The sequence below is a fragment of the Thermoascus crustaceus genome (genome assembly GCF_041956765.1).
Source record: "Thermoascus crustaceus strain CBS 181.67 unplaced genomic scaffold VTN00scaffold_12, whole genome shotgun sequence".
NCBI classification, from domain to species: Eukaryota; Fungi; Ascomycota; class Eurotiomycetes; order Eurotiales; family Thermoascaceae; genus Thermoascus; species Thermoascus crustaceus.
The window spans coordinates 25,786-45,963 of record NW_027192538.1 but is presented as its reverse complement, the minus strand read 5'-3'; the positions used below and the strand labels follow the sequence as shown (position 1 = coordinate 45,963).

Genomic DNA, 20,178 nt, shown 5'->3' with positions numbered 1-20,178 from the left:
CGTAATCCACAAGCGGGTCGGCATCCCAACCGGGTCGGCACCCCAACACATCCGCGGGAATTCGAAGCATCATTATTCAACCAAAACAGCATTATATACAAAAACTTAGGAAATGACATGATTAGGACATTGCAGCCTCCTATGTCCTAGAGTATGGCAATCACTGCATCTTGGTGGCGCGCGTGAACGCGGTGGAGAGGCTGGAGCAGCAGTTTCAACAGCAGGAGCAGCAGGAGCTTCAGGGACCTGATTTCTAGATTCTATAAGGTCCCGAGCTTCCTGAACAGAAAGGCCTCCTGTATGAGATATCTGCCTGTTAGATTGCTTGCGCTTTTGCTTCTGTCTCTCATTTGCAGCATGTAGATCCTGGTTTTCCTTTGCAAGGATGACTGCGCTATTCATAGCAATTTGACATCCCTTGATAAGCTGATTTAAAGCTGCATCTGTTGGGCTTGGAGGACTCTGTGTACGTCGCCTTAGGAAGGTCTTGATTGCAGTTGCCTGAAGCTCCAATTCAGCAAGATTATGAGGCGTTTCTGGTACCCAGGGGGCCTGAGTATTGCTCAATCGGCTGCCAGGTGGTGTAGGAGTCTTGAGCTGGATATGGAGCTTTGTAAGGACCCGATCAGGATTAAATGGCACTAATCCAGTTGCTGCGAAGCCATTGATAAGATTCTCTGGTTTGTCAATCTCCTTACGAGCATGTGGATATGCTGCAAGAAAGTCTAATTTGTCAATATGGTTGATGCCAAGCCGCATCTTATCCTCCACAATACAGCCATATGCTCGCTTTAAAACAGCAAAACAACTGACATTGAGAGGTTGTAGAAGATGTGATGAATGTGGTAGCATGCAGATTGGGATGATGTTGTTCTCAGTGCAGATTTGATCAAACTGAGGAGTCAAATGGCTTCCATGGCCATCAAGAACTAGCATCTGATATCTCCCCTTTGTATGTGCAGTTGTGGATGGTATAAACATGTTTTGAAGCCATGAAATCCCAATCTCATAAGTGGTCCATCCATTAGGACTTGTCTCGATCCTCCAATCATGTGGTAAGCTTGGTTCTTTGTACCAGGACTCTTGATGATTCTTTGCTTTGAATATGAGGCAGGATGGTAGAGCCCATCCCATAGCATTGATGCACTCAATAGTTGTGACCCATTCATGATTGCCAGGTTGTAGAAGAGATGGACAGCCATATATATCAGCTCTAGTAACTACTTTAGCAGTAGCAATTAGGCCCATAGCAAAACCTGCCTCATCAAAATTGTAGATATCTTCTTCCAAGATCCCATACTCCACAATTGTACATTGTACAAGATCAAACCATTCATGGATGACCTTTGGATCTTCACATTTGGCACGCTGATAGTTGTATCTTTGTGATAATCTAGTTTTCAGCTCATTGCGACGCTTGATGAAGTTGTAAACCCAGTTCTTTCCAACCTGCTGCGGGGGGGCATTGGGATCGCGTTTGGATAGAAGAATATTAGCCATATCTTGCACGGCCGCCGGTCGGGGAGCTGCTCCACACTTATCCATAGATAATATCCACTGTACAAGTGAATCCTCCTCAGTGATTGATAATTTATGCCCATTGGCACGTTGTTCAGTCATTGCAACACGGCCGCCAAGTCAATCTTGTAGAGTAGAGTGAGGCACATTGTATAGGCGCGCTATTTGCTGGACATTCAGAATTTCCTGCTTTTTTAAAGCAGCAATTGCTAACAGGATCCTTGCCTCCTGTTGAATCCTTTTCTGGGAGTTTGTACGCGGTTTTCGTGGCATAATCGTGTGGTGAAAAGCGCGTAGTTGAAATCAGAGTACGCGATTTAGGTTGGGTGCCGACCCGGTTGGGATGCCGACCCGCTTGTGGATTACGTTAACATAACTACTACGGCACCACTGCAAAATACAAATCCTGCAAGATTGATATATATATAAAGGTTTGTATCAGAGGCCTAGTATATATTAGTGGCGTGGATTGTGTATGTTTCATGTGGTAGACGCCACGATGATGCCGGGTACCTCCTTGATATCCAACCTGGGACATTTTATATTTTGCCAGTCAGGGTGACATCGGAGACACCTACCGAAAATGTCTGATTATAAACGTCAACTCGGTGGCTTCAAGATGGTACCTACATATATATATATATATATATATATATACAGGATATATATATACAGGCATAGATATTTACTCGAGATGAGCCCCAACCGGCATCCACCCTTCAAGACACAAATGCTGTGTGAACACGGAACATTGTACAGTACAAGCATATTTCCAAAACCGGTTAATATGACACCTAGGTCGGAAAATATATATATAAAAAAAAGGAAAAGTGAGAAATCACTGCTGAAAGGGTATCGAATAGTCGAAATAACCAGCGTCAGACATGCCCATCCCTGGACCCATCCCAGGAAATGCCACCGCACCCCCTGAAGATTTCGGATTCTGATCCTCAGAAATGGAAGCGGAGCGAAACAGGTCCATTCCACCCTCAAACTCGTGGTCCGGCAGCCCCGGCCACAGGTTGTGGTCGCTCCACATGATGTAGTCCCACATGTTCATTCCGGCCGACTCGTCGAGGAGCTGCGGGCCAAGGTCCGGAATTGCACCGGCAATGCCGCGATCCGTGTCCCGTTGCGAGGGGACCACCGTCGGAGTGCTGTCGCTGGGGGCCTGCATGCCATTCGCGCTGGAGCGTCCGTCGCTGGGGTCTTCGGAGCGCCTGCTGGCTTCGAAGATGCGGGACACCACGTCCAGAGTCCGCTTCGCGGTCGGGCTCCACGGCTCCATCCGCGCCAGGGCCGTCATGGCCATCTCCACCTGCGCCCGGCAGGCGTCTGGCCGCGCTCGCGGATCCTCCGCTGTGTCGTCCGCAATGAACAACCCCAGCAACGGGATTATTGCGGCCTGGAAGAGGAACCAGACCGCGTTCCAGCCCGACATCTGGCCCTGCGGGATGGGCGACGCGATGTCCCGGATCGTCTCCTCTGCGATCGCCCGGCATTTCTCGATAGCCGTGCGCTCCTCCGACCGGAGAGCCACATATGGGATGCGGCGCATGGCATAGCTCAACAGGGCGGGCCGGTGCAGGAGCATGCGCTGGTTTTGGTATCGCCAGCGCATAATGGCCCGGACGGTGGAGATGATCTCCGGGCACGGCTCGTGGTCTTTCAGTAGCGGGGGGATGTTGTCGTACCATTCCACGAGCTGGTTGTCCAGGTTGACCATCTCGGGGTAGTTGACCAGCGGAGACACGGCCAGCGCTTCCTGCACCTGCGTCGCGAGCCTGCAGAAGCGGATGTTCTCCACCAGTGGCAGGGTGCCAAGGACATTTCCCTGGAAGTTGTCAGCGTTGGAGATCAACAACAATGAGATATCGCAGAAGTGAGGACAGATGACGAACCCGTTCCCTGCTGTACTGCGGCAGCTTGGCCGTGATGGCCTGCCCCCACCGACCCATGCTCGGCCGCCCCAGCGTCATGGAGCCCCAGGTATCCACGCAGACCAGTGACCACCAGACCCGCCGTCGCAGATCGAGGAAGGCGAGCTTCTGCTTTGGAACACCTTGGCGGCTGTCGGCAAACTCCTTGTGCATGCCCAGGGCTACTGCCATGCGCAGAGCCGCTCCGACGAGAGAATACGCCAGGCCCGGCTGGTTGATGTAGTGGAGGTAAAAGCCGCCCATCAGGCCCAGAGTCTGTACCGTCTCCAGATGGGCACTCCCCAGTGAATCCAGATCCAGGTAGCTCTTCGAACGGCGGAAGTAGATCTGATGTGACGTGTCGTCAGCGGTGCCCGCTGCGACGCCGCCCAGGGCGAGGACAATGTTCAGCAGCGCCAGCCAGCGCGCGTCCGTCCGTCGTCCCGACAGGTAGGTCTCCCGGAACGAGGCTTCGTCCAGGAGGGGCGTGAATACGTGAAAGCAGCCAAAGTAGGCATCGATGAGCCGCTGGCTGTCCGTCTGCGGTTGCGGTGGTAGGCGTCGCCGCGAGCCCCAGTCCACATGATGGCCGTTTCGGGCGGTGCGGGAGGGAGTCTGTGAGAAGTACGAGAGGGATCCAGGGTCGATCCAGACGATGACCCTCAGGACGGCGTGGACGGACGACACGCCCAGATACGACGACGGCTGCTTGGTCGACAGGGACAGCGCGTTGACGTCGTCCGAGATGCCGGCCACGACTTCCGAGGTATCCGACCCGCGGCTGTCGCCCGACTCTTCAGGCATTGTCTGTAGGGACTCGAGATTCTCGTCATCTGGCGATAACGAGGAGACGTGCGATTCGACCGGAGGAGAGGTGACGGGCGAGACGGGTCGCTGCTGCCGACGCTGTCCGTCGAGGGCGAGCTCCAGCAGCTCCTCGCGGGAGAGGTGGACGAGTGACTGGGGGGGGGTATTGGGGAAGAGTCTCTCGACGATGACCTTGTATTCCCCGAGCGTCGCAGACAGCTTCTCGACATGTCTGCGCCCTCAGCGTTGTGACCGGGCAGAGAAAGAGGAGAGAGACACCCACCTCCGGGACGGTCGTGGATCCGAGTAGTGACAGAGCTCGACCTTTTTGTACCAGCGACAGGACTCGCAGGGCTGCTCTCCGTCGCAGCGGATTTTGCGGCGGCGGCACTGCTCGCAGGCGCGGGCGGTGGTCCTGCGGCCGGACTGGCCATGGTTGTTGTTGTTGTTGTTGTTGTTGTTGTTGTTGTTGTTGCGCGGTTTTCCAAAGCCCTCAAAGGTATGGAACATGACTGGGGTGGGGGGGGGGCTCAATTGTATAGCAGTCAATCGTACAGGAGCGGATAGGGAGGGACCGTCGGACGGATCAGGGACATGTTGAGATTTTTGCGACCGGTCAGGCAGGATGGCCTCTGTCGGTGAGGAGGTGCAGGACGGTCGAGGAAAGGCCAGGAGTGGGCCTACGGCATCCGCGACAGAGGTTATATCAGACGGAGACGAGGATGGAGATGACAATGGAGGAGAACGACGGACGAAAAGACGAGAGAGACGAAAGACGCGATCTTCCCCGGATTCCCCACATCGGCACGTGGTGCGGAGTCGCGCAGGGGGTTTCCCGGGGCCGAACGACAAGCGATGTTGACGGAGGCGGATATGTATGTACACATGAATTTAATATACTACCGTATATGCACCTACGTAGTGTTCAGGTTCGTGTGGGGAGTATCGAAATGTCGAATTTTACTCTCGTGAACACCCAGCAAAATACACCCAAGTTCATCAGCTGCATGGTCATACATCATTCTCTCAAGACACACGTTCTACGGCCTTCATGTCAATTCGTGAAACTACACAGCCTGCACCTCCGTCTCAGTTCGTTCGCCCTTCTCGCTGACCACGGTGCGCCGCCGCAGCGTGACCATCGTGGTGCTCGCCTTGCGCGGGTTGGGCGCCTCAAACACCGCGTCCAGCTCCTCCAGCGTGCGGCCCTTGGTCTCGACGAAGAAGAAGTAAATGATGACAAACTCGAACAGGTCCCAGAACACGAAGAAGACATAGAACCAGTACCCGATCTGCTGACGTCAGTATGTTCACCGCGGGAGGGGATGGGAGGACAGACATTGTTCAAGGCCACCGGTGCTGCAAACGTGTTGACGAAGCCCGCCGTGCCCGCGGTCAGCATGAAGACCCCCATGCCCTTGGCCCGCATGTCGTTGGACAGCACCTCGCCCGGGTAGATGGGCTGCATCGAGGTGAACGCAAAGGCAAACACGGACCCGAAGATGTAGATAAAGGCGATCGATGCCGCCGACGACGCTTGGCTGCCTGTCTGGACGTACCCCGCCGCCGTGCCCGCTGCGATGGCCAGGGAGATGGCCATACCCATGGTGCAGCCCAGGAGCATCTTACGCCGGCCGATGATGTCGTGGCAACGAGCTCCCACCATGGCGGGGATCCAGCCAGTGATGGCGTAGATGATGTTCAGCAGCAGCTTGGTGTTGGTGTCCGTCACCCCGACGTTCTCGAGCAGGTAGGGTAGGTAGTAGGATGCCACGCTGGACCGTCAGCCGGGAAACCCAAAAAAACTTGGGCGGAGGGAGGATGCTCACTTGTTGCCCGAGAACTGACTGAACCAGGAAAACGCGATGTTCAGCACGATGCGGTAGCGGCGCGCGCGAGTCTTGACCAGCACGCGCAGGTCGAAGAAGTCGCGCCAGCTCACCATGCCCTGCTGGCGCAGGGAGTCGGACATCTCGGCCATCTCGAGATGGACGAGCGGATGGTCGCGATCCCCGTTGGCGTGGAAGTCAGCCAGAATCGTCGTGGCCTCCTCCTTGCGGTCCTTGCCGATGAGCCTGCAAAGTCAGCTTCCGTCTTCACACTGGAGGCTACACACAGAGAGAGAGAGAGAGAGAGAGAGCGCAACCATCTTGGAGACTCCGGGCAGAACCAGATCCCCAGACACACGATGCCCGGACACAGCATCTGCAGCCACAGCGGCACGCGCCAGTCGAGGTTCCCCTGCTCCGACAGACGCTTGTGGGTGCCGTAGACGGATGCCGTCGCGATGATGGAGCCCTGCAACACATCAGTCTGGCTGTATACGAGGGACGGGAGATGTACGAACGAGGTAGTACAGCGTGTTGTACAGACCGGCCACCGTCCCCCGGTACTGAGGGGCGGCAATCTCGATGAGATACAGGGCCGCAGCCACGTTGGCCAAGGTCGCAAAGAAGGAGAGCAGGAAGCGGCCTCCGACGAACACGCTGATGGTGGGTGCCAGGGCGGTCACGATGGTGCCGACGCAGACGCCGAGGCAGCCCAGGAAGATGGGCAGGCGGCGTCCGCGCCAGTCGGCCAGCCAGATGAACAGAGCGCCGATCATTTGGCCGACCTAGACGGTTAGCTACCGGTCCGAAGCAGGGAAGGCTAGAACGCACATTGAAGATGGCAAAGACGATGCCGGTACCCGCGTTGCCGCTGGGGGGCAGATGGTAGTACTCGGTGTAATTGGGGAGGGTGTTGATACTGCCCATCAGGCTGCTGTCCAGGCCTGCATCCCGTCAGCATGGTCTTGGGATACGAGGATATACCGCTTACCGTTCATGGTGGAGCAGAGGAAGATGAGGGCGCAGGACAGGTACATGCGCAGATAGCCCTTCCCCCAGGGATTGGGTTTGGCATTGGCCAGGATGCTGGCCAGATCGGGGTTGCCGGAGACCTCGACGACCTGGACGGTCTCCTCATGTTCGACAGACTGCTTCTCCATGGCAGCAAGAACCGTATTCAGGACGTTACAAAGACGTCAACCTGGGGAGATGGAAGAACAGAGAGACGGGGCCATGGTGGGCTGATATAGACGGGCGTGCGGAGGAGCCACGAGGGCGGAGGAGAGATGTTGATACAAGTCCAGACTGCGCAGAATCCGGGGAAGAGAGACGGCCCGGCGATCCGCGGGAAGCACGTGCGCTGGACGCACATGGGCCAATAGGCGCACCGAAGCCCGCGGAGAGCGTGCCGTGTCCAAAGCGGAACAGAGAGATCGAGGCATGGTAACAGAGGGAGTTGCCAGTGAATTTCCTCTGTAGTAGACATGCCAGTGAATTTCCTCTGTAGTAGACATGTCATATGGGATTATACAGTTGCAGACACGCCAACGGAGCCATCTCCAGCTGCCAGGGTTGCCAGGGTTGCCAGGTACTGGGGACAGGCACGGGGTGGGAACGCACAGAAGCCGGAGACTGCTTTGGCATCTGTCAATCATCCTGATCCCCGCTAACCGCGTCGGGAACGGAGCCGCTCCCCGCCGTCCCCGCGCTCTCCGTGGCGCTTCTGGAACGAACAACTCCAGACTTGAGGTACGACGGACTGATGACTTCAGGCATCTCTGCACCATGACTTTCCATCCATTCGTCTTCTCTTCTCGCGTCTGTCTCCGACAGGCTGCTCGTGCTTCACCATGGCGAGACTCTTCTCCCTACCCCTCTCCACCGGTTGGAGCTTTAAGCAGTCCGCCGACCCCGACAATGCCTGGATGCCGGTGCCAAAGGTGCCCTCGGTGGTGCACACGGATCTCTTAGCAAACAACAAGTGCGTCCCAAATATGATCAGTGCGACCGGAAATAGTACTGACCAATACCAGACTCAAAGACCCGTTCATCGGGTTGAACGAGCTCCAGGCCGAGTGGGTGGGCGAACGCTCCTGGTCCTACCGCACCACCTTCCAGAAGCCCCATGTCCCCGCGGGCGCCTCCGTCGTCCTGGCCTTTGACGGGCTGGACACCTTTGCCAAGGTCACGCTCGATGGCACCCTGATCCTCGAGAGCGACAACATGTTCCTCCCGCACCGCGTCGACATCACCCGTCTGGTCGAGGCGGAGGGCGAGCATCGTCTGGAGATCGAGTTTGACTCTGCCCTGCTGCGTGGCCGCGAGATCCAGAAGAGCTATCCGGACCACAAGTGGATCGCCTTCAACGGGGAGTCCGGACGCCTCGGGGTGCGCAAGGCCCAGTACCACTGGGGCTGGGACTGGGGCCCCGTACTCATGACCGCCGGTATCTGGCGGGAGGTCCGGCTGGAGGTGTACTCCGCGCGCGTCGCGGACCTCTGGACCGATATCCAGCTGGCCCCGGACCACCAGTCTGTGAAGATCACGGCGTTTGTCCAGGTCGAAGCTGCCACCTCCGCCTCGTACCAGGCCACCTTCACCTTGCGTCTGGACGGCCAGGAGGTTGCCCGACAGAGCGCCTCTGTGGGCGACAGCGGGGTTGCAACGGTGGCTATCAACGTCGACAGGCCATGTCTCTGGTGGCCTCGCGGCTACGGTACGCAGACGCTCTACGAGCTGTCTGTCTCGATCGCAAACGGTGATGACGTGCTGCATGAAGTCTCGAAGAGAATTGGGATCCGCACAGCAGAGGTCGTCCAGCAACCCGACAAGCATGGAAAGTCCTTCTTCTTCCGCGTCAATGGAGTGGACATCTTCTGCGGTGGCTCGTGCTGGATCCCGGCCGACAACTTCCTGCCGTCCATCACGCCTGAAAGGTACAGGAAATGGATCGAGCTGACGGCTGCGGGTCACCAGGTCATGATCAGGTAGGTTTTTCCTTTCCTTCGACTGCTCGTTCTGCGCTGATCGTAGCAGAGTCTGGGGCGGAGGCATCTACGAGGACGACGCCTTGTACGACGCGTGCGATGAGCTCGGCATCATGGTCTGGCAGGACTTCATGTTCGGCTGCGGCAACTACCCGACGTGGTCCGCCCTGCTCGAGTCCATCCGTAAGGAGGCCGTCGCCAACGTGCGCAGACTGCGCCATCACCCGGCCATCGTCTTGTATGCCGGGAACAACGAAGACTACCAGGTCCAGGAGCAGGTCGGCCTGACCTACCACTACGAGGACAAGAACCGGGACAACTGGTTGCAGACCGACTTTCCAGCACGGTACATCTACGAAGAGATTCTCCCGTCGGTGATCAAGGAGGAGTCTCCCGGTGTCTTCTACCATCCGGGAAGCCCCTGGGGGGATGGGAAGCCCACGGCAGATCCCACGGTTGGGGATCTGCATCAGTGGAATGGTTGGAACACCGCATCCAGTGCTCCTTTGACTGTGAATTCATGCTGACTGTCGGAAGTCTGGCACGGAACGCAGGAGAAGTACCAGATCTTCGACACGCTGGGCGGCCGGTTCAACAGCGAGTTTGGAATGGAGGCGTTCCCGCACCTGCAGACGATCGACCACTTTGTCGAGGACGAGGCGGACCGGTTTCCGCAGTCGCAGGTGCTCGACTTCCACAACAAGGCGGACGGCCACGAGCGGAGGCTGGCGACGTATCTGGTCGAGAATGTGCGGACGGCCACCGACCTCGAGGTATGTTCCTGGCCATGTCTCCTCCTAGAACGCATCGCCTTACTGGCCAGCTTCATCAGTAGCTAATGGGCATAGACGTACGCATACCTCACGCAGGTGATCCAAGCGGAGGCCATGATGTTCGGCTACCGCGGCTGGCGGCGGCAATGGGGCGATGACAGGCGCTGCGGCGGCGCGCTGCTCTGGCAGCTCAACGACTGCTGGCCGACCATCTCGTGGGCCGTTGTCGATTACTTTTTGAGGCGGAAGCCCGCCTACTATGCCGTGGCGCGTGTGCTCCGGCCGGTCGCGGTCGGCGTGCGCCGCCAGCACCACGACTGGAGCGTCAGCCACGCGCGGCCACCCAAGACGAGCTCGTTCGAGCTCTGGGCCGTCAGCAGCAGGCTGGACGAGATCGTAGCGAGCGTCGAGCTGCGCTTCATCTCCGTCCGCACGGGAAAGGAAGTCCGGGAGCGGATTGTACGTGAGAACGTGCGTCTAAAGCCCAACGGCACGACGGATATCATACTCGACGGTGTCATCGACCACACAGTCCACCCCGAGCCACACGTCCTGGCCGCCCGGCTGTTCATCGACGGGCAGGTCGTTGCCCGCGACGTGGACTGGCCGCAGCCGTTCAAGTATCTGGACCTGGGTGAGCGGGGTCTTGGCGTGCAGACAGTCGAGACGACGCCGGCGGGAGAACAGATCCTGGCGATCGGCGCGGAGAAGCCGGTCAAGTGTCTCGTCTTCGAGGAGCGGGACGGCGTCGACGTCAGCGATAGCGCCATCGACGTTGTGCCCGGCGACGAGCAGCGCGTGACAGTGAAGGGGTTGCGGCCGGGCGATAAGCCATTGAGCTGGCGGTTCCTCGGGCAGTAGCTGACACTAATAGAATACTGCGGCTTTATTGACTTTATGTAGATACCTAAAGAGTTACATGCGTAGAAGCTTTCCTGTAGACTAACACGGTGTGTGTCAACTGCTTGCAATTCATCCGGAAGTAGACAGGTCTCCCAGCAGTATACACAGTCCATAGTCGGTGGAGGAAAAACACATGCCAGGTCTCATGCGGTGGATCCCCTGTGATTGTAGCCGTTGAAAGAAAAAAAAAATATGGAGCCAATCTGAACCCCCTCATATTGATGAAGTTAGCAAGTTACGTCGACTATTTCTCCTGTAGCTAAGACCAGGAAGCTAAATGGAAGAAAGGACACGGTCCTAGTCATACCTGGTTTACTCAACTTGCTTGACGTTTGAAAGGGAGGTCATAGGGTGTTGCAGCCAAGGAATTATGATTATAGTGTCGTCTCCGCATGCTTCGTCTCTGTATTAGAGATAGAGGAGGTGCTCTGATTAAAACAGCTCGTTGGACTCGTGTCTGCGAGGCCAGAGATGCTGTTAGACATTGATTGAGCAGCAGATACTGCAAGCGATTTGGTCTCAGCCGAGTTCAGGTATGCAGTGCTCCAGGAATAGCGTAAGGCCCCCGCGGCATTTCCAAACCGGACCGACACTCCAACAGAACAAGCCTGATGCACGAGGACAAGGGCTCTCAAGTTGAAAATATCATGTTCCATTCAATCATAGCTGCCTATCTATCTACCCGATAGACAAAAGCATTGAGAATGCCTAACTTTCCACTTCCGCGAGAGAAGTTACACCCTTCGACTACTATCTGCTTGAACCTCGACGTGCTCCGCGATCCCCTCCTCCGCTTCCGCCTGCTTCCCCGCCGCAGCGTCAAGAACGAGATCGCGCTCCGCCGCGTCCTTGTTCCCGTGTAGCCCGATCCGGTACCACGGCAGCGCGAACAGCCGGTCCATGCTCTCCAGCGTCCGTCCCGCCGTCTCCGGCACGGAAAACCACACCCACAGCCCACCGATGACCGTGACGACGGCGAAGAACCAGAACGTGCCCTTGGGTGTGATTCCCCCGTCGCTGCCCCCTGCCGGGAGGAGCATGTTGGGCACAGCGCGCGAGTTGCCGTACTGGTTCGCGAAGTGGAAGGTCATTGCGATGGAGGTTGCCAACGCGCGGATGCGCAGCGGGAAGAGCTCCGCGGTCAGCAAGTACTGCATCGAGTTCCAACCCAAAGCCCACCCGAAGCCCGAGATGTAGATCATGGCGATGGCGCCGCGGCTCGCGCCCTTTTTTGATTCTGGGAGGGTGTAGGAGTCGTCTACGCCGAGTTCCGGCACCGCGGTCAGGAAGCCTGCGACGTAGACCATGGAGAGGGCTTGCAGCGATATTCCGAGGAGCAGTGCACGTTTGCGCCCAATGACGTCGACGAGGAAGAGAGCACAGATGATGGCTGCGACGAGTTTGATGATGCCGAAGATGGCTGTCACGAGGAGGGACTCTTCGTTGCCGGCTATGCCTAGCAGGCTGAAGAGATCGGGCGCGTACAGCGTGATGCTGCCGGCGCCGGACCACTGCGAGAGGATCTGTGCCATGAGGGTGAGGTACAGACGGTAGAGATTGCTTGGGATGAGGAACAACTCTTTGAGGATTCCCAGCGGGCCGGCACCCATGGTGGCTTCAAGCTCTTCTTGGTGTGCCGCTTGGATTGCCGTGATCTCGCGGACGACGTAGTCGTCGTCCATGGGGAGGTTGCGCACGCGGGACATTACTTTCACGGCTTGCTCATCACGGCCCTTCTTGATGAGGTACCGTGGGGATTCGGATTGGAAAAGGGTAAGGATCATGATCAGACCAGCAAACATGATGTGCAGGCTGGTTGGAACTTGCTGTAATCATCTTCAGTAATCCATGCGAGGGTCTATCTGGTGGCTGCAGGACGAGGAGAAGGACGTACCCATCTCTTGTGGCTCGTATCCCCCAGATTCACCTGGCACCCGTAGTTGGTGAAATACGCAAGCACGATACCGAGATACACAAACCCCGTGAAGATGCAGGTGCACAGCCCGCGGATCGATGCCGGCGCGATCTCCGCCAGGTAAACAGGCCCGACGACCGTCGTCTGCCCGACTCCTAGGCCAGCAATGAAGCGACCCGCGTAGACGGCGCCCAGGTTGCCGTGGTTGCCCATGAAGATGGCAATGCCGAGGATCCAGAGCGCGCAGAGCTGACGGGTGGCCCAGATGCGGCCGATGCGGTCGCAGACGAGGAAGGCACTGCATCAATATTAGTGATCCGTATATACTTGGTTCAAATGTTGCTGGGAGGAGACTAGGAACGAGAGGACATACAACAAGGCACCCCCCACACTGCCGATCTGCACCATGGCGGAGACATTCCCCTTGATGTTGGTCTGCTCGACCTTGGAGTAGCGGTCGTAGTGGATGGAGTGCTGGAAGTCCTTGGAGTTGAAGGCGCCTGAGATCAGGCCCTCGTCGATGCCACGCGCGGCGCCCATGAGACCAAAGGAGACGACGGCAAACCATAGCCGCCAGTTGAAGACCTCCTTGGGCTCCGGGAGGTTCTTAAGCCGGAAGACGTTGACTGGTCTCTTGACGCCGCCGGCCATGGTGGGAGTTACCTCGTATGCACCACCTAATAGAGGAGGCGTTTGAAGTAGCAGACGAGAGCTTGTTCGTCAGCTCGAGATCTCGAATATATAAATGCAAGATGTCTGCCGTACCTCAGACAGCCTGTAGCAGGGAGAACCCCGTCTATATCCCCGCGTGACAGACATCCCAGACCGACGATGTTACCCCAGACCCCGCATTATCCGCGTGGAGATGCACGCGAGCACGGAGGTAGCCGTGAAGACCCATGATTTCACAGTTGGGGCTCGTCTATACGACCGCCAAGAGCACTCGGGCAGGTTCCGAAGGCTTGACGGAGAGAAGTTCGAGTCTGGTGGAGGTTGTTGTGCGGCGCCAAAGCTTAGCCGCGCTGAGGCCTCTGGAGGTTTGTTCTGTGCCGTTGATGTGAGTGGACGTTGTTTGTGGTGGATGCTTGGCGGGGTGCTTGTCGGGAGGAGTAGGACAACATCATCACCGCAATAATCATATGGGCTTTGGAGAATGCTACCTCATGGTGTTTGTGGTGTATGGCGGAGAGAAAAGATCGTCGGGCTTTAACGGCGTCTGCGCAGACCGCTTGTCTCGACCTGCTTGTCTCGACCTGCTTATGGCTGGCCTTACCGCGGGGTTGCACATGCATCACGGACAAAACCGCAAAAAATCTGACTCGTGCTGTTCTTGGTCATAGAGAATAATTGTCGAGCCTAGAGGAATGTCATACGATTTCCCTGCCAAGTCATGCGTTTGACGGCTGAACGATCAGGCGATGTAGACTCCCAGAGATATATATAACAGATCGAGGTATATACATTGAGCTAAAGGCTTTTCTGTGTGGACTCTCCTCACATTTGGTACGCTATAAGTGTTAATATAGAAAAGGAAGCGACTGCTTGAAAACTCGGCATCACCATATGATATTCTGAAGGCGTTTGAGATAGTTTTCCGCAGGTTTCCTCGAAAAACAGGCGCAAACCACTCATAGCGTCTGACTCAGATACACCTTGCCCATCATCCGCGGGTTTCTCCGTCGTACAGACACAATAAACTTTGTTAAAATCCTGAGATACCAACCATGCAAGGCCAGCAGGATGGTCGGAATCGTTCAACATTGCCTCTTCTGTCTGGTGAATCTTGGCCTCCCCGGTGGAGATGTCGATCGGCAGCCCGCGATGGACGCACGCACGGATACCACGAGGCAGCGGTTTTGCTCACTCGCAGGGGCCAGACCCGATGGAGATCGGATATCTGTCGACTGCTTGGCTGACAGGTTAATTTCCCGTGGTGGGGGCCAAAGCTATGCTCTCGTGACGGAATATCAATGTCCGTATCACTCATCTCATGCAGACTGCCGCAAGAAGGAATATGATGCGGAATGGGATACCGCGAGATATTTAATATATAACAGATTTGATATTTCAAAAACTGAAAGCAATGGAAGTCTTATTGTATAACATAACAGAAATATATACATCTGTTGCGAGTTTCGCCAGCACGAACTACATAAACCCAAGATATTTTTCAACCAGCCCTGTTACCCCCGTTGTAGAATTCCACCACCAAAAATGACGAAGAAGAGGAAGATGTATACTTAATACCCTGGATAGGAGACGGTATGGTCGCAACTGCATTAGATTTTGGATACCTCCTGAACTCTTGTTGTAATATCCATCAGGAAATGTTCTTGCGCTTACTTCTCAACGGCCTGGGAGACTAAAATGGCTCATATTACTTCATGATCCGATACCACAAAGCAAACCGGTTTAGGATGTATACGATGTCTAAAAGCCGTAGAAGAACTGTAAACGTTGTCTAATCGGACATTCGCAGAATCTGCTGGAAAGAGAAAAGATTGCGTATTTATGTTGCTCCTGTAATATCCCCAGTAATAGCCAGTGCTCAGATATATGGGTTGGTTATCTGTTACCTCTGAGTCTATCGTCTCTCTCAAGGGATACTAGGTCTATAGAATGCGGACAAGTGATTACAAGTCCGCGAAGCAGGTCTGGCGTATTCCCACAGGGCTCAGCATCATCGTCCTTTTATCAACTCGAAGCCGACCTAGATTCCGCACAAGACACGGCAGACACACTATGTTACCTGTTTACACACCGATGATCATCATAATTGATAGGATATCCAGGGTTGTCGCGTACCAAGAGTTTGCAAAGAGTATCCAAAGCTGGTGGTTTGATCAGTACATCCAAGAGCCGGTCATATATACCTGGTGTGAAACGCGGCCGTATATGCTGATTAGAACCAGAGCTTAGCAATATTGAACCCCTTCCTTCAGCGAAGATTAGGAAAAATATCCATGGAATGTGCAACATCATGGACATGGATAAGCCAAGTTTTGGTCCCGACCTTTCGGTAATAGGTCAAGCCCGACAGCACTCCTATTTCTTCAACCATATACCAGCGTCAGCCTCTTCGTTCAGATCCGACGGAACTCGATCACTCAAAATCACGCAATCGAGGAAGACCCTGGGATGACCTTCGCCTCCTAGAGAAAATATATCATTGGAATTCGATGTGGAGGAGACCTTCTACATGACATGATTTGCCCTCCGGAATGACATCCCGACAACGTCAGTCCGCCAGCCCTACGGTATGATCCGGACGATATGATGGGCTGCTGTCACTGCTTGCTCATAGTGCGCGATCCCGAACAGTCCCTGAGAAGCCGATTCACGGGCCGTGGTGTGCTCCGTTTCGATGGAATAAAAGGGGGCTCATCCTCACATCACCGATGCATATTCTAGAAGCGCTTTTCTTGATTATATATACAAACGCGAGTGAAGGCCTCCCTTTCCTCTCACATCCTTGGGATCGACTAATCTGAGATCTCTTTCTCGCATTTACATGATTTCCCGAACAGTCTCGCGATCTGCGACTCCGTCCCAGGCCCTTTTGCGACCCCAAGGAGCCCGGATATCCAAACAGATCTTCCACCCTCGGCATCTCAACCAGCCCAACCCCAGCAAGAGCCCGGCGCCAGGAACCACCAGAAGCATGTCTCTCATCCCGCGCTTCCCGGCCGGAGAGTTCACCTCTCTGTTCCGGCTGCTGGACGACTACAACGACCACATCGCCAACCGCAACGCCGGGCTGGCGGTGCGCTCGTTCGCCCCGCGCTTCGACGTCCGCGAGACCAAGGACGAGTATATCCTGGAAGGCGAGCTGCCCGGCATCGACCAGAAGAACATCGACATCGAGTTCACGGACCCGCACACGCTCGTCATCAAGGGCAAGTCGGAGCGCGAGTTCGCCGTCCGCGAAGGCGAGCAGGGCAAGACCACAGACGGGCGGTACTGGGTCACCGAGCGCTCCATCGGCGAGTTCAATCGTACCTTCAGCTTCCCGGCGCGCATCGATCAGGATAAGGTCAAGGCTAGTCTGAGGAACGGAATATTGCACGTCTCGGTGCCGAAGACGACGGGTCCGACCGCCAGGAGGATAACCATCGAGTAGACAGATAGTTACCACATATGTAACTTCCATAGTGGACGTGATCTAAAAATAAACGGAATCATGATTTAACTATGTATCCATTTCTATTGTACAGTAGAGACCTGCGCTACTGGTGTCTTAATAGCAGTCAACTCGCACATAACCCGAACTAGGTCAGGTACCGATCACTCGAGTAGCAAATAAAGTTGTCTCATGCTGAAGTTGCCTATCGAATGTATGTCTTGAGTCGCCACTTCTCACTATAATAGCGAACAGGTATAGTCTGATATGCAATCCAATTCTTGTGCGTTTTATGGTACTGTGCATGCCACGTCACTGGGCACTGGTAAAAAGGTTAAACGGGATATCGACGCCGTAATCCATCATATTCTCCAGCCAATTGGGGAATAATATCCATCAAAATTTCTATCAAGCCAAGTATCCGCAGCACTATATGGTAGAACGAGTCTCACAACGTAAATCCGTATACATCATGATAACATTGTTCTAAATGCGGACAGCTGCCCGGTCGCGCCATGTCAGTGCACCGCTTCTTGAAGTCGGAATGAATGGCAAATGTAGGAGGAGACTTACTAAACGGGATCCTGCCCGAAGATTATATGCCAAAGGTACTCCATGACCCGACCGCTGACGTCATCTGTCAGATCTGTCTCCAGAATCCATTTATGAAATCGGATATAGTCGCTCAGAGGACGTTCCCGCACTCGAGCTCTCGAAACTGCAAACTGCGCACAGCATGGTGTCGCGATGACCTCTGGGATGGCTGTATTGTTGAATAGGATAGGCCAGGCATCCACCATGGCGTGCTCCGCCGACCGCCATTCATCTCGCGGGTTCCGAAATGGCTGGATCTCGTCAGGGCAGCCGGGGATGAAGATGCAGCGCAGATTGGCGTAACCGTTTCTCTGGACGAAGTCGATCTGTAATGATCTGACCGCCTGTACGTTGCTATAATCGTCGGCATCGGTATGCCAGGCCCGTGGGTAGCCATCCCGGTGGCTGTGAAGGAAAACGATGGTCGAGGGTAAACGGTCATAGTTGTCGATGATGTATTGCAAGTAGACATTGCTTTCCCGTCCTTTGTTCTTCTGCGGACGTAGGGGTGCTTTCGGATCATTGACGACATAGATTGCATTCTGCCAACTGATTGCGAGAAGCCCTCATATGAGCATCTTTCAACAAGGAAGAGGGATCAAAACAGCAACTGACTCTGCTAATTCGTTTACCACCCAATCCGTGTCTTCCTTTTTTAATTTTGCTACTACAATGACTCCGTCACCTGGACCTACGGTCTGCTGCGTCGTAGGGCTGGTAGCGGTTGGATTCGTCTGTGTAAAAGCAGTGGGAATAACAACTTTAGGTGCTTCTGTTAAAGAATCGTTTTGCAAACTGTCAATTCTGTCACCACTGGCGTTGCTGGATACCCCGGGGGTTTCTGTTTCCTCATTGGCGAGAAACGAGTAGCGAAGAGGCTGCCACCCAGCTTGGATAAAGTCGAGATGGGCTTTAATCCACAAGAGCAAGAAGCAGTAACGCAGCTGTACCAATGCGCAATATCGTGCTCATCGTTAAGAGGACGTTGAAAGATAAGAATCGGTGTCCATGACAGTCGAAGCTTGCGTTGACCGACTTGTAGAATAGGGTGAATCAGAGGAGGAGACATAATCGAGGAACTTCACCACGACGCCAAAATCTGGCCAGGATCAGGAGTGCCGCAGCTATGAACAAAGGTCATTGGTTGCTGTTGCTAAGCCATTTCGGCGCTTGTTCTGTGGATTTGAGTGGCGGAGATGGTGAAAGCGTTTAAGTGATCTGCGCCTGTTATCCCCTTTCACCCCTGTCATCGCACGTACTAATGCGACCCCAATTGACATATGCTCATCATCGTGCTTACAGGACCTACTAGAATAGAGAATGGAAATAGGTGGAGAAGAGGCTATGCAGGCCTTCTAATATTCATTGTTGATTTTTTGGGTAGAGAGCTGCATCTTGTGCCCCATGTGAGGCACTTTTGTTCTCACCAAGCCTGTAATCCTTGTAATCCTTTATCATCCCAGGGTGGCTACTCTTTTTCATCCAAATGAGTCTTCAAAGATACCACGTAAATCAATTACTGTATGTGGGATCTCAGGAACAAAGCCACATGCAAGTTGCCTACATATCCCCCCGCCCGCATGAAAATCCAAAGTGCTTCCATAGTATCACAGGGAAAAGGACGCTGCTCAGTCCCACAAAATCCCAAAGACACGCTGCATCAAAGAATACTCAACATAATATGGGGGAATAAATTTCTCTACCTCCCTGTCCCACGACGGCCTCCAGGGCGCGTTGAACATGGCCCTGTAGAATTCCAAGTACTCCGGCCACAACCCAGCGAGACGCCAGTCCAGGATGACAACGGTGCCATCTGACCGGACGATGATATTTCCGGCATGCAGGTCGCCGTGTGTAAAGACAGTGTCATGGCCTTTGAGCTCTCCCACGGTCTGCTGGATAACATATTCGTTGTTGAAACAGAGCGAGTCAGGATCCGTTGGGCGCACCTGCGGAGGCATTCTGTCTTTTAGAGCCTGGACAATCCCTTCATTAAATGCGGCTTCCGAATCAAAAGGTCCGTATGTGAACTTGTTATCGCCCCATCCAGCTTCAAAAATTCCATCTCGACAGGGAGATCGGTCGATGTTCCCGATTGTCATCAAGTTTGCCTTTTCCGAAAGCATGACAGACGGGAATCTTGAACCTGTTGTGGTTTCCTTCCGCATTTCCCCTTCTGCAAGAACTTCAACCGCCCATAATTGTGTAAATACCTCTAATTGCTCTGGGGTTCTTGTCAGCCAGAGCCATGTGTCTTCCTGCTTCAACAAATGATACAGAATCATCCAGGTCTTGTTGTTGAAAATATCACGCCGATTGTAGGCAGCATACACTGATTGATTATTATTATCATTCAACTGTTTGTCAAGGAGCCTCGACTTTTGAATTGCTGGAAATCTGGATAGTAGTAGGAGCTCTCATATTGACTTCGTGAGCGCAAGCCTCGCTTTCGGGATATCATAATCCATTGAAGGCCTGTAACTTGGTCTCTCTGGGAAGGTCCCACACACATAGCATTCATTGTGGCTGATTGCAACACAGTTAATTATGACTGTCTTAGGGAATCGGTAGTTGGGAAGCTTGAAATGCAATGCGTCCTTTATAGATCCATCTATCGAGAAGCCTGGTCCATGCAGCACTGGGCACATCATACCAAGGTGTAGGCGGAGATTGTGTATATGCAGTATGATCTTTTCTAGCTGTGGAAGATATGCCCTCCTACCCAAATAGGCCTAGCCTCTCGCGTGTCTATGTTATTCCACATTCGTGTAAACAGTTAGAATCCTCTTTCAAGCAAGCAAGCAAGCTCATAA

At 54.4% G+C, this 20,178-nt stretch overlaps 6 protein-coding genes across 6 annotated transcripts; 2 read left to right on the top strand and 4 right to left on the bottom strand.

Annotated features, from left to right (window-relative positions):
* Positions 1–2,356: 2,356 nt before the first annotated feature.
* On the bottom strand, positions 2,357–4,754 carry VTN00DRAFT_3065 (uncharacterized protein; the record flags this gene model as incomplete). Its single annotated transcript, XM_069429341.1, has 3 exons — positions 2,357–3,352; positions 3,420–4,476; positions 4,528–4,754. The coding sequence occupies 3 exons, from the start codon at positions 4,752–4,754 to the stop codon at positions 2,357–2,359; spliced, it is 2,280 nt and encodes a 759-aa protein (XP_069283058.1).
* Positions 4,755–5,311: 557 nt separating this feature from the next.
* On the bottom strand, positions 5,312–7,233 carry VTN00DRAFT_3064 (uncharacterized protein; the record flags this gene model as incomplete). Its single annotated transcript, XM_069429340.1, has 7 exons — positions 5,312–5,536; positions 5,584–6,019; positions 6,074–6,319; positions 6,391–6,542; positions 6,592–6,858; positions 6,905–7,017; positions 7,065–7,233. The coding sequence occupies 7 exons, from the start codon at positions 7,231–7,233 to the stop codon at positions 5,312–5,314; spliced, it is 1,608 nt and encodes a 535-aa protein (XP_069283057.1).
* Positions 7,234–7,923: 690 nt separating this feature from the next.
* On the top strand, positions 7,924–10,694 carry VTN00DRAFT_3063 (uncharacterized protein; the record flags this gene model as incomplete). Its single annotated transcript, XM_069429339.1, has 5 exons — positions 7,924–8,054; positions 8,107–9,060; positions 9,110–9,540; positions 9,598–9,833; positions 9,909–10,694. 5 exons carry the CDS (start codon positions 7,924–7,926, stop codon positions 10,692–10,694), a joined length of 2,538 nt encoding a protein of 845 aa, XP_069283056.1.
* Positions 10,695–11,470: 776 nt separating this feature from the next.
* On the bottom strand, positions 11,471–13,302 carry VTN00DRAFT_3062 (uncharacterized protein; the record flags this gene model as incomplete). The annotated part of the gene is made up of 3 exons (XM_069429338.1): positions 11,471–12,562; positions 12,631–12,949; positions 13,025–13,302. 3 exons carry the CDS (start codon positions 13,300–13,302, stop codon positions 11,471–11,473), a joined length of 1,689 nt encoding a protein of 562 aa, XP_069283055.1.
* A 2,860-nt stretch (positions 13,303–16,162) lies between these two features.
* VTN00DRAFT_3061 (uncharacterized protein) lies at positions 16,163–16,771 on the top strand (the record flags this gene model as incomplete). The annotated part of the gene is made up of 1 exon (XM_069429337.1): positions 16,163–16,771. One exon carries the CDS (start codon positions 16,163–16,165, stop codon positions 16,769–16,771), a length of 609 nt encoding a protein of 202 aa, XP_069283054.1.
* A 572-nt stretch (positions 16,772–17,343) lies between these two features.
* On the bottom strand, positions 17,344–19,326 carry VTN00DRAFT_3060 (uncharacterized protein; the record flags this gene model as incomplete). Its single annotated transcript, XM_069429336.1, has 2 exons — positions 17,344–17,907; positions 19,069–19,326. 2 exons carry the CDS (start codon positions 19,324–19,326, stop codon positions 17,344–17,346), a joined length of 822 nt encoding a protein of 273 aa, XP_069283053.1.
* Positions 19,327–20,178: the final 852 nt, after the last annotated feature.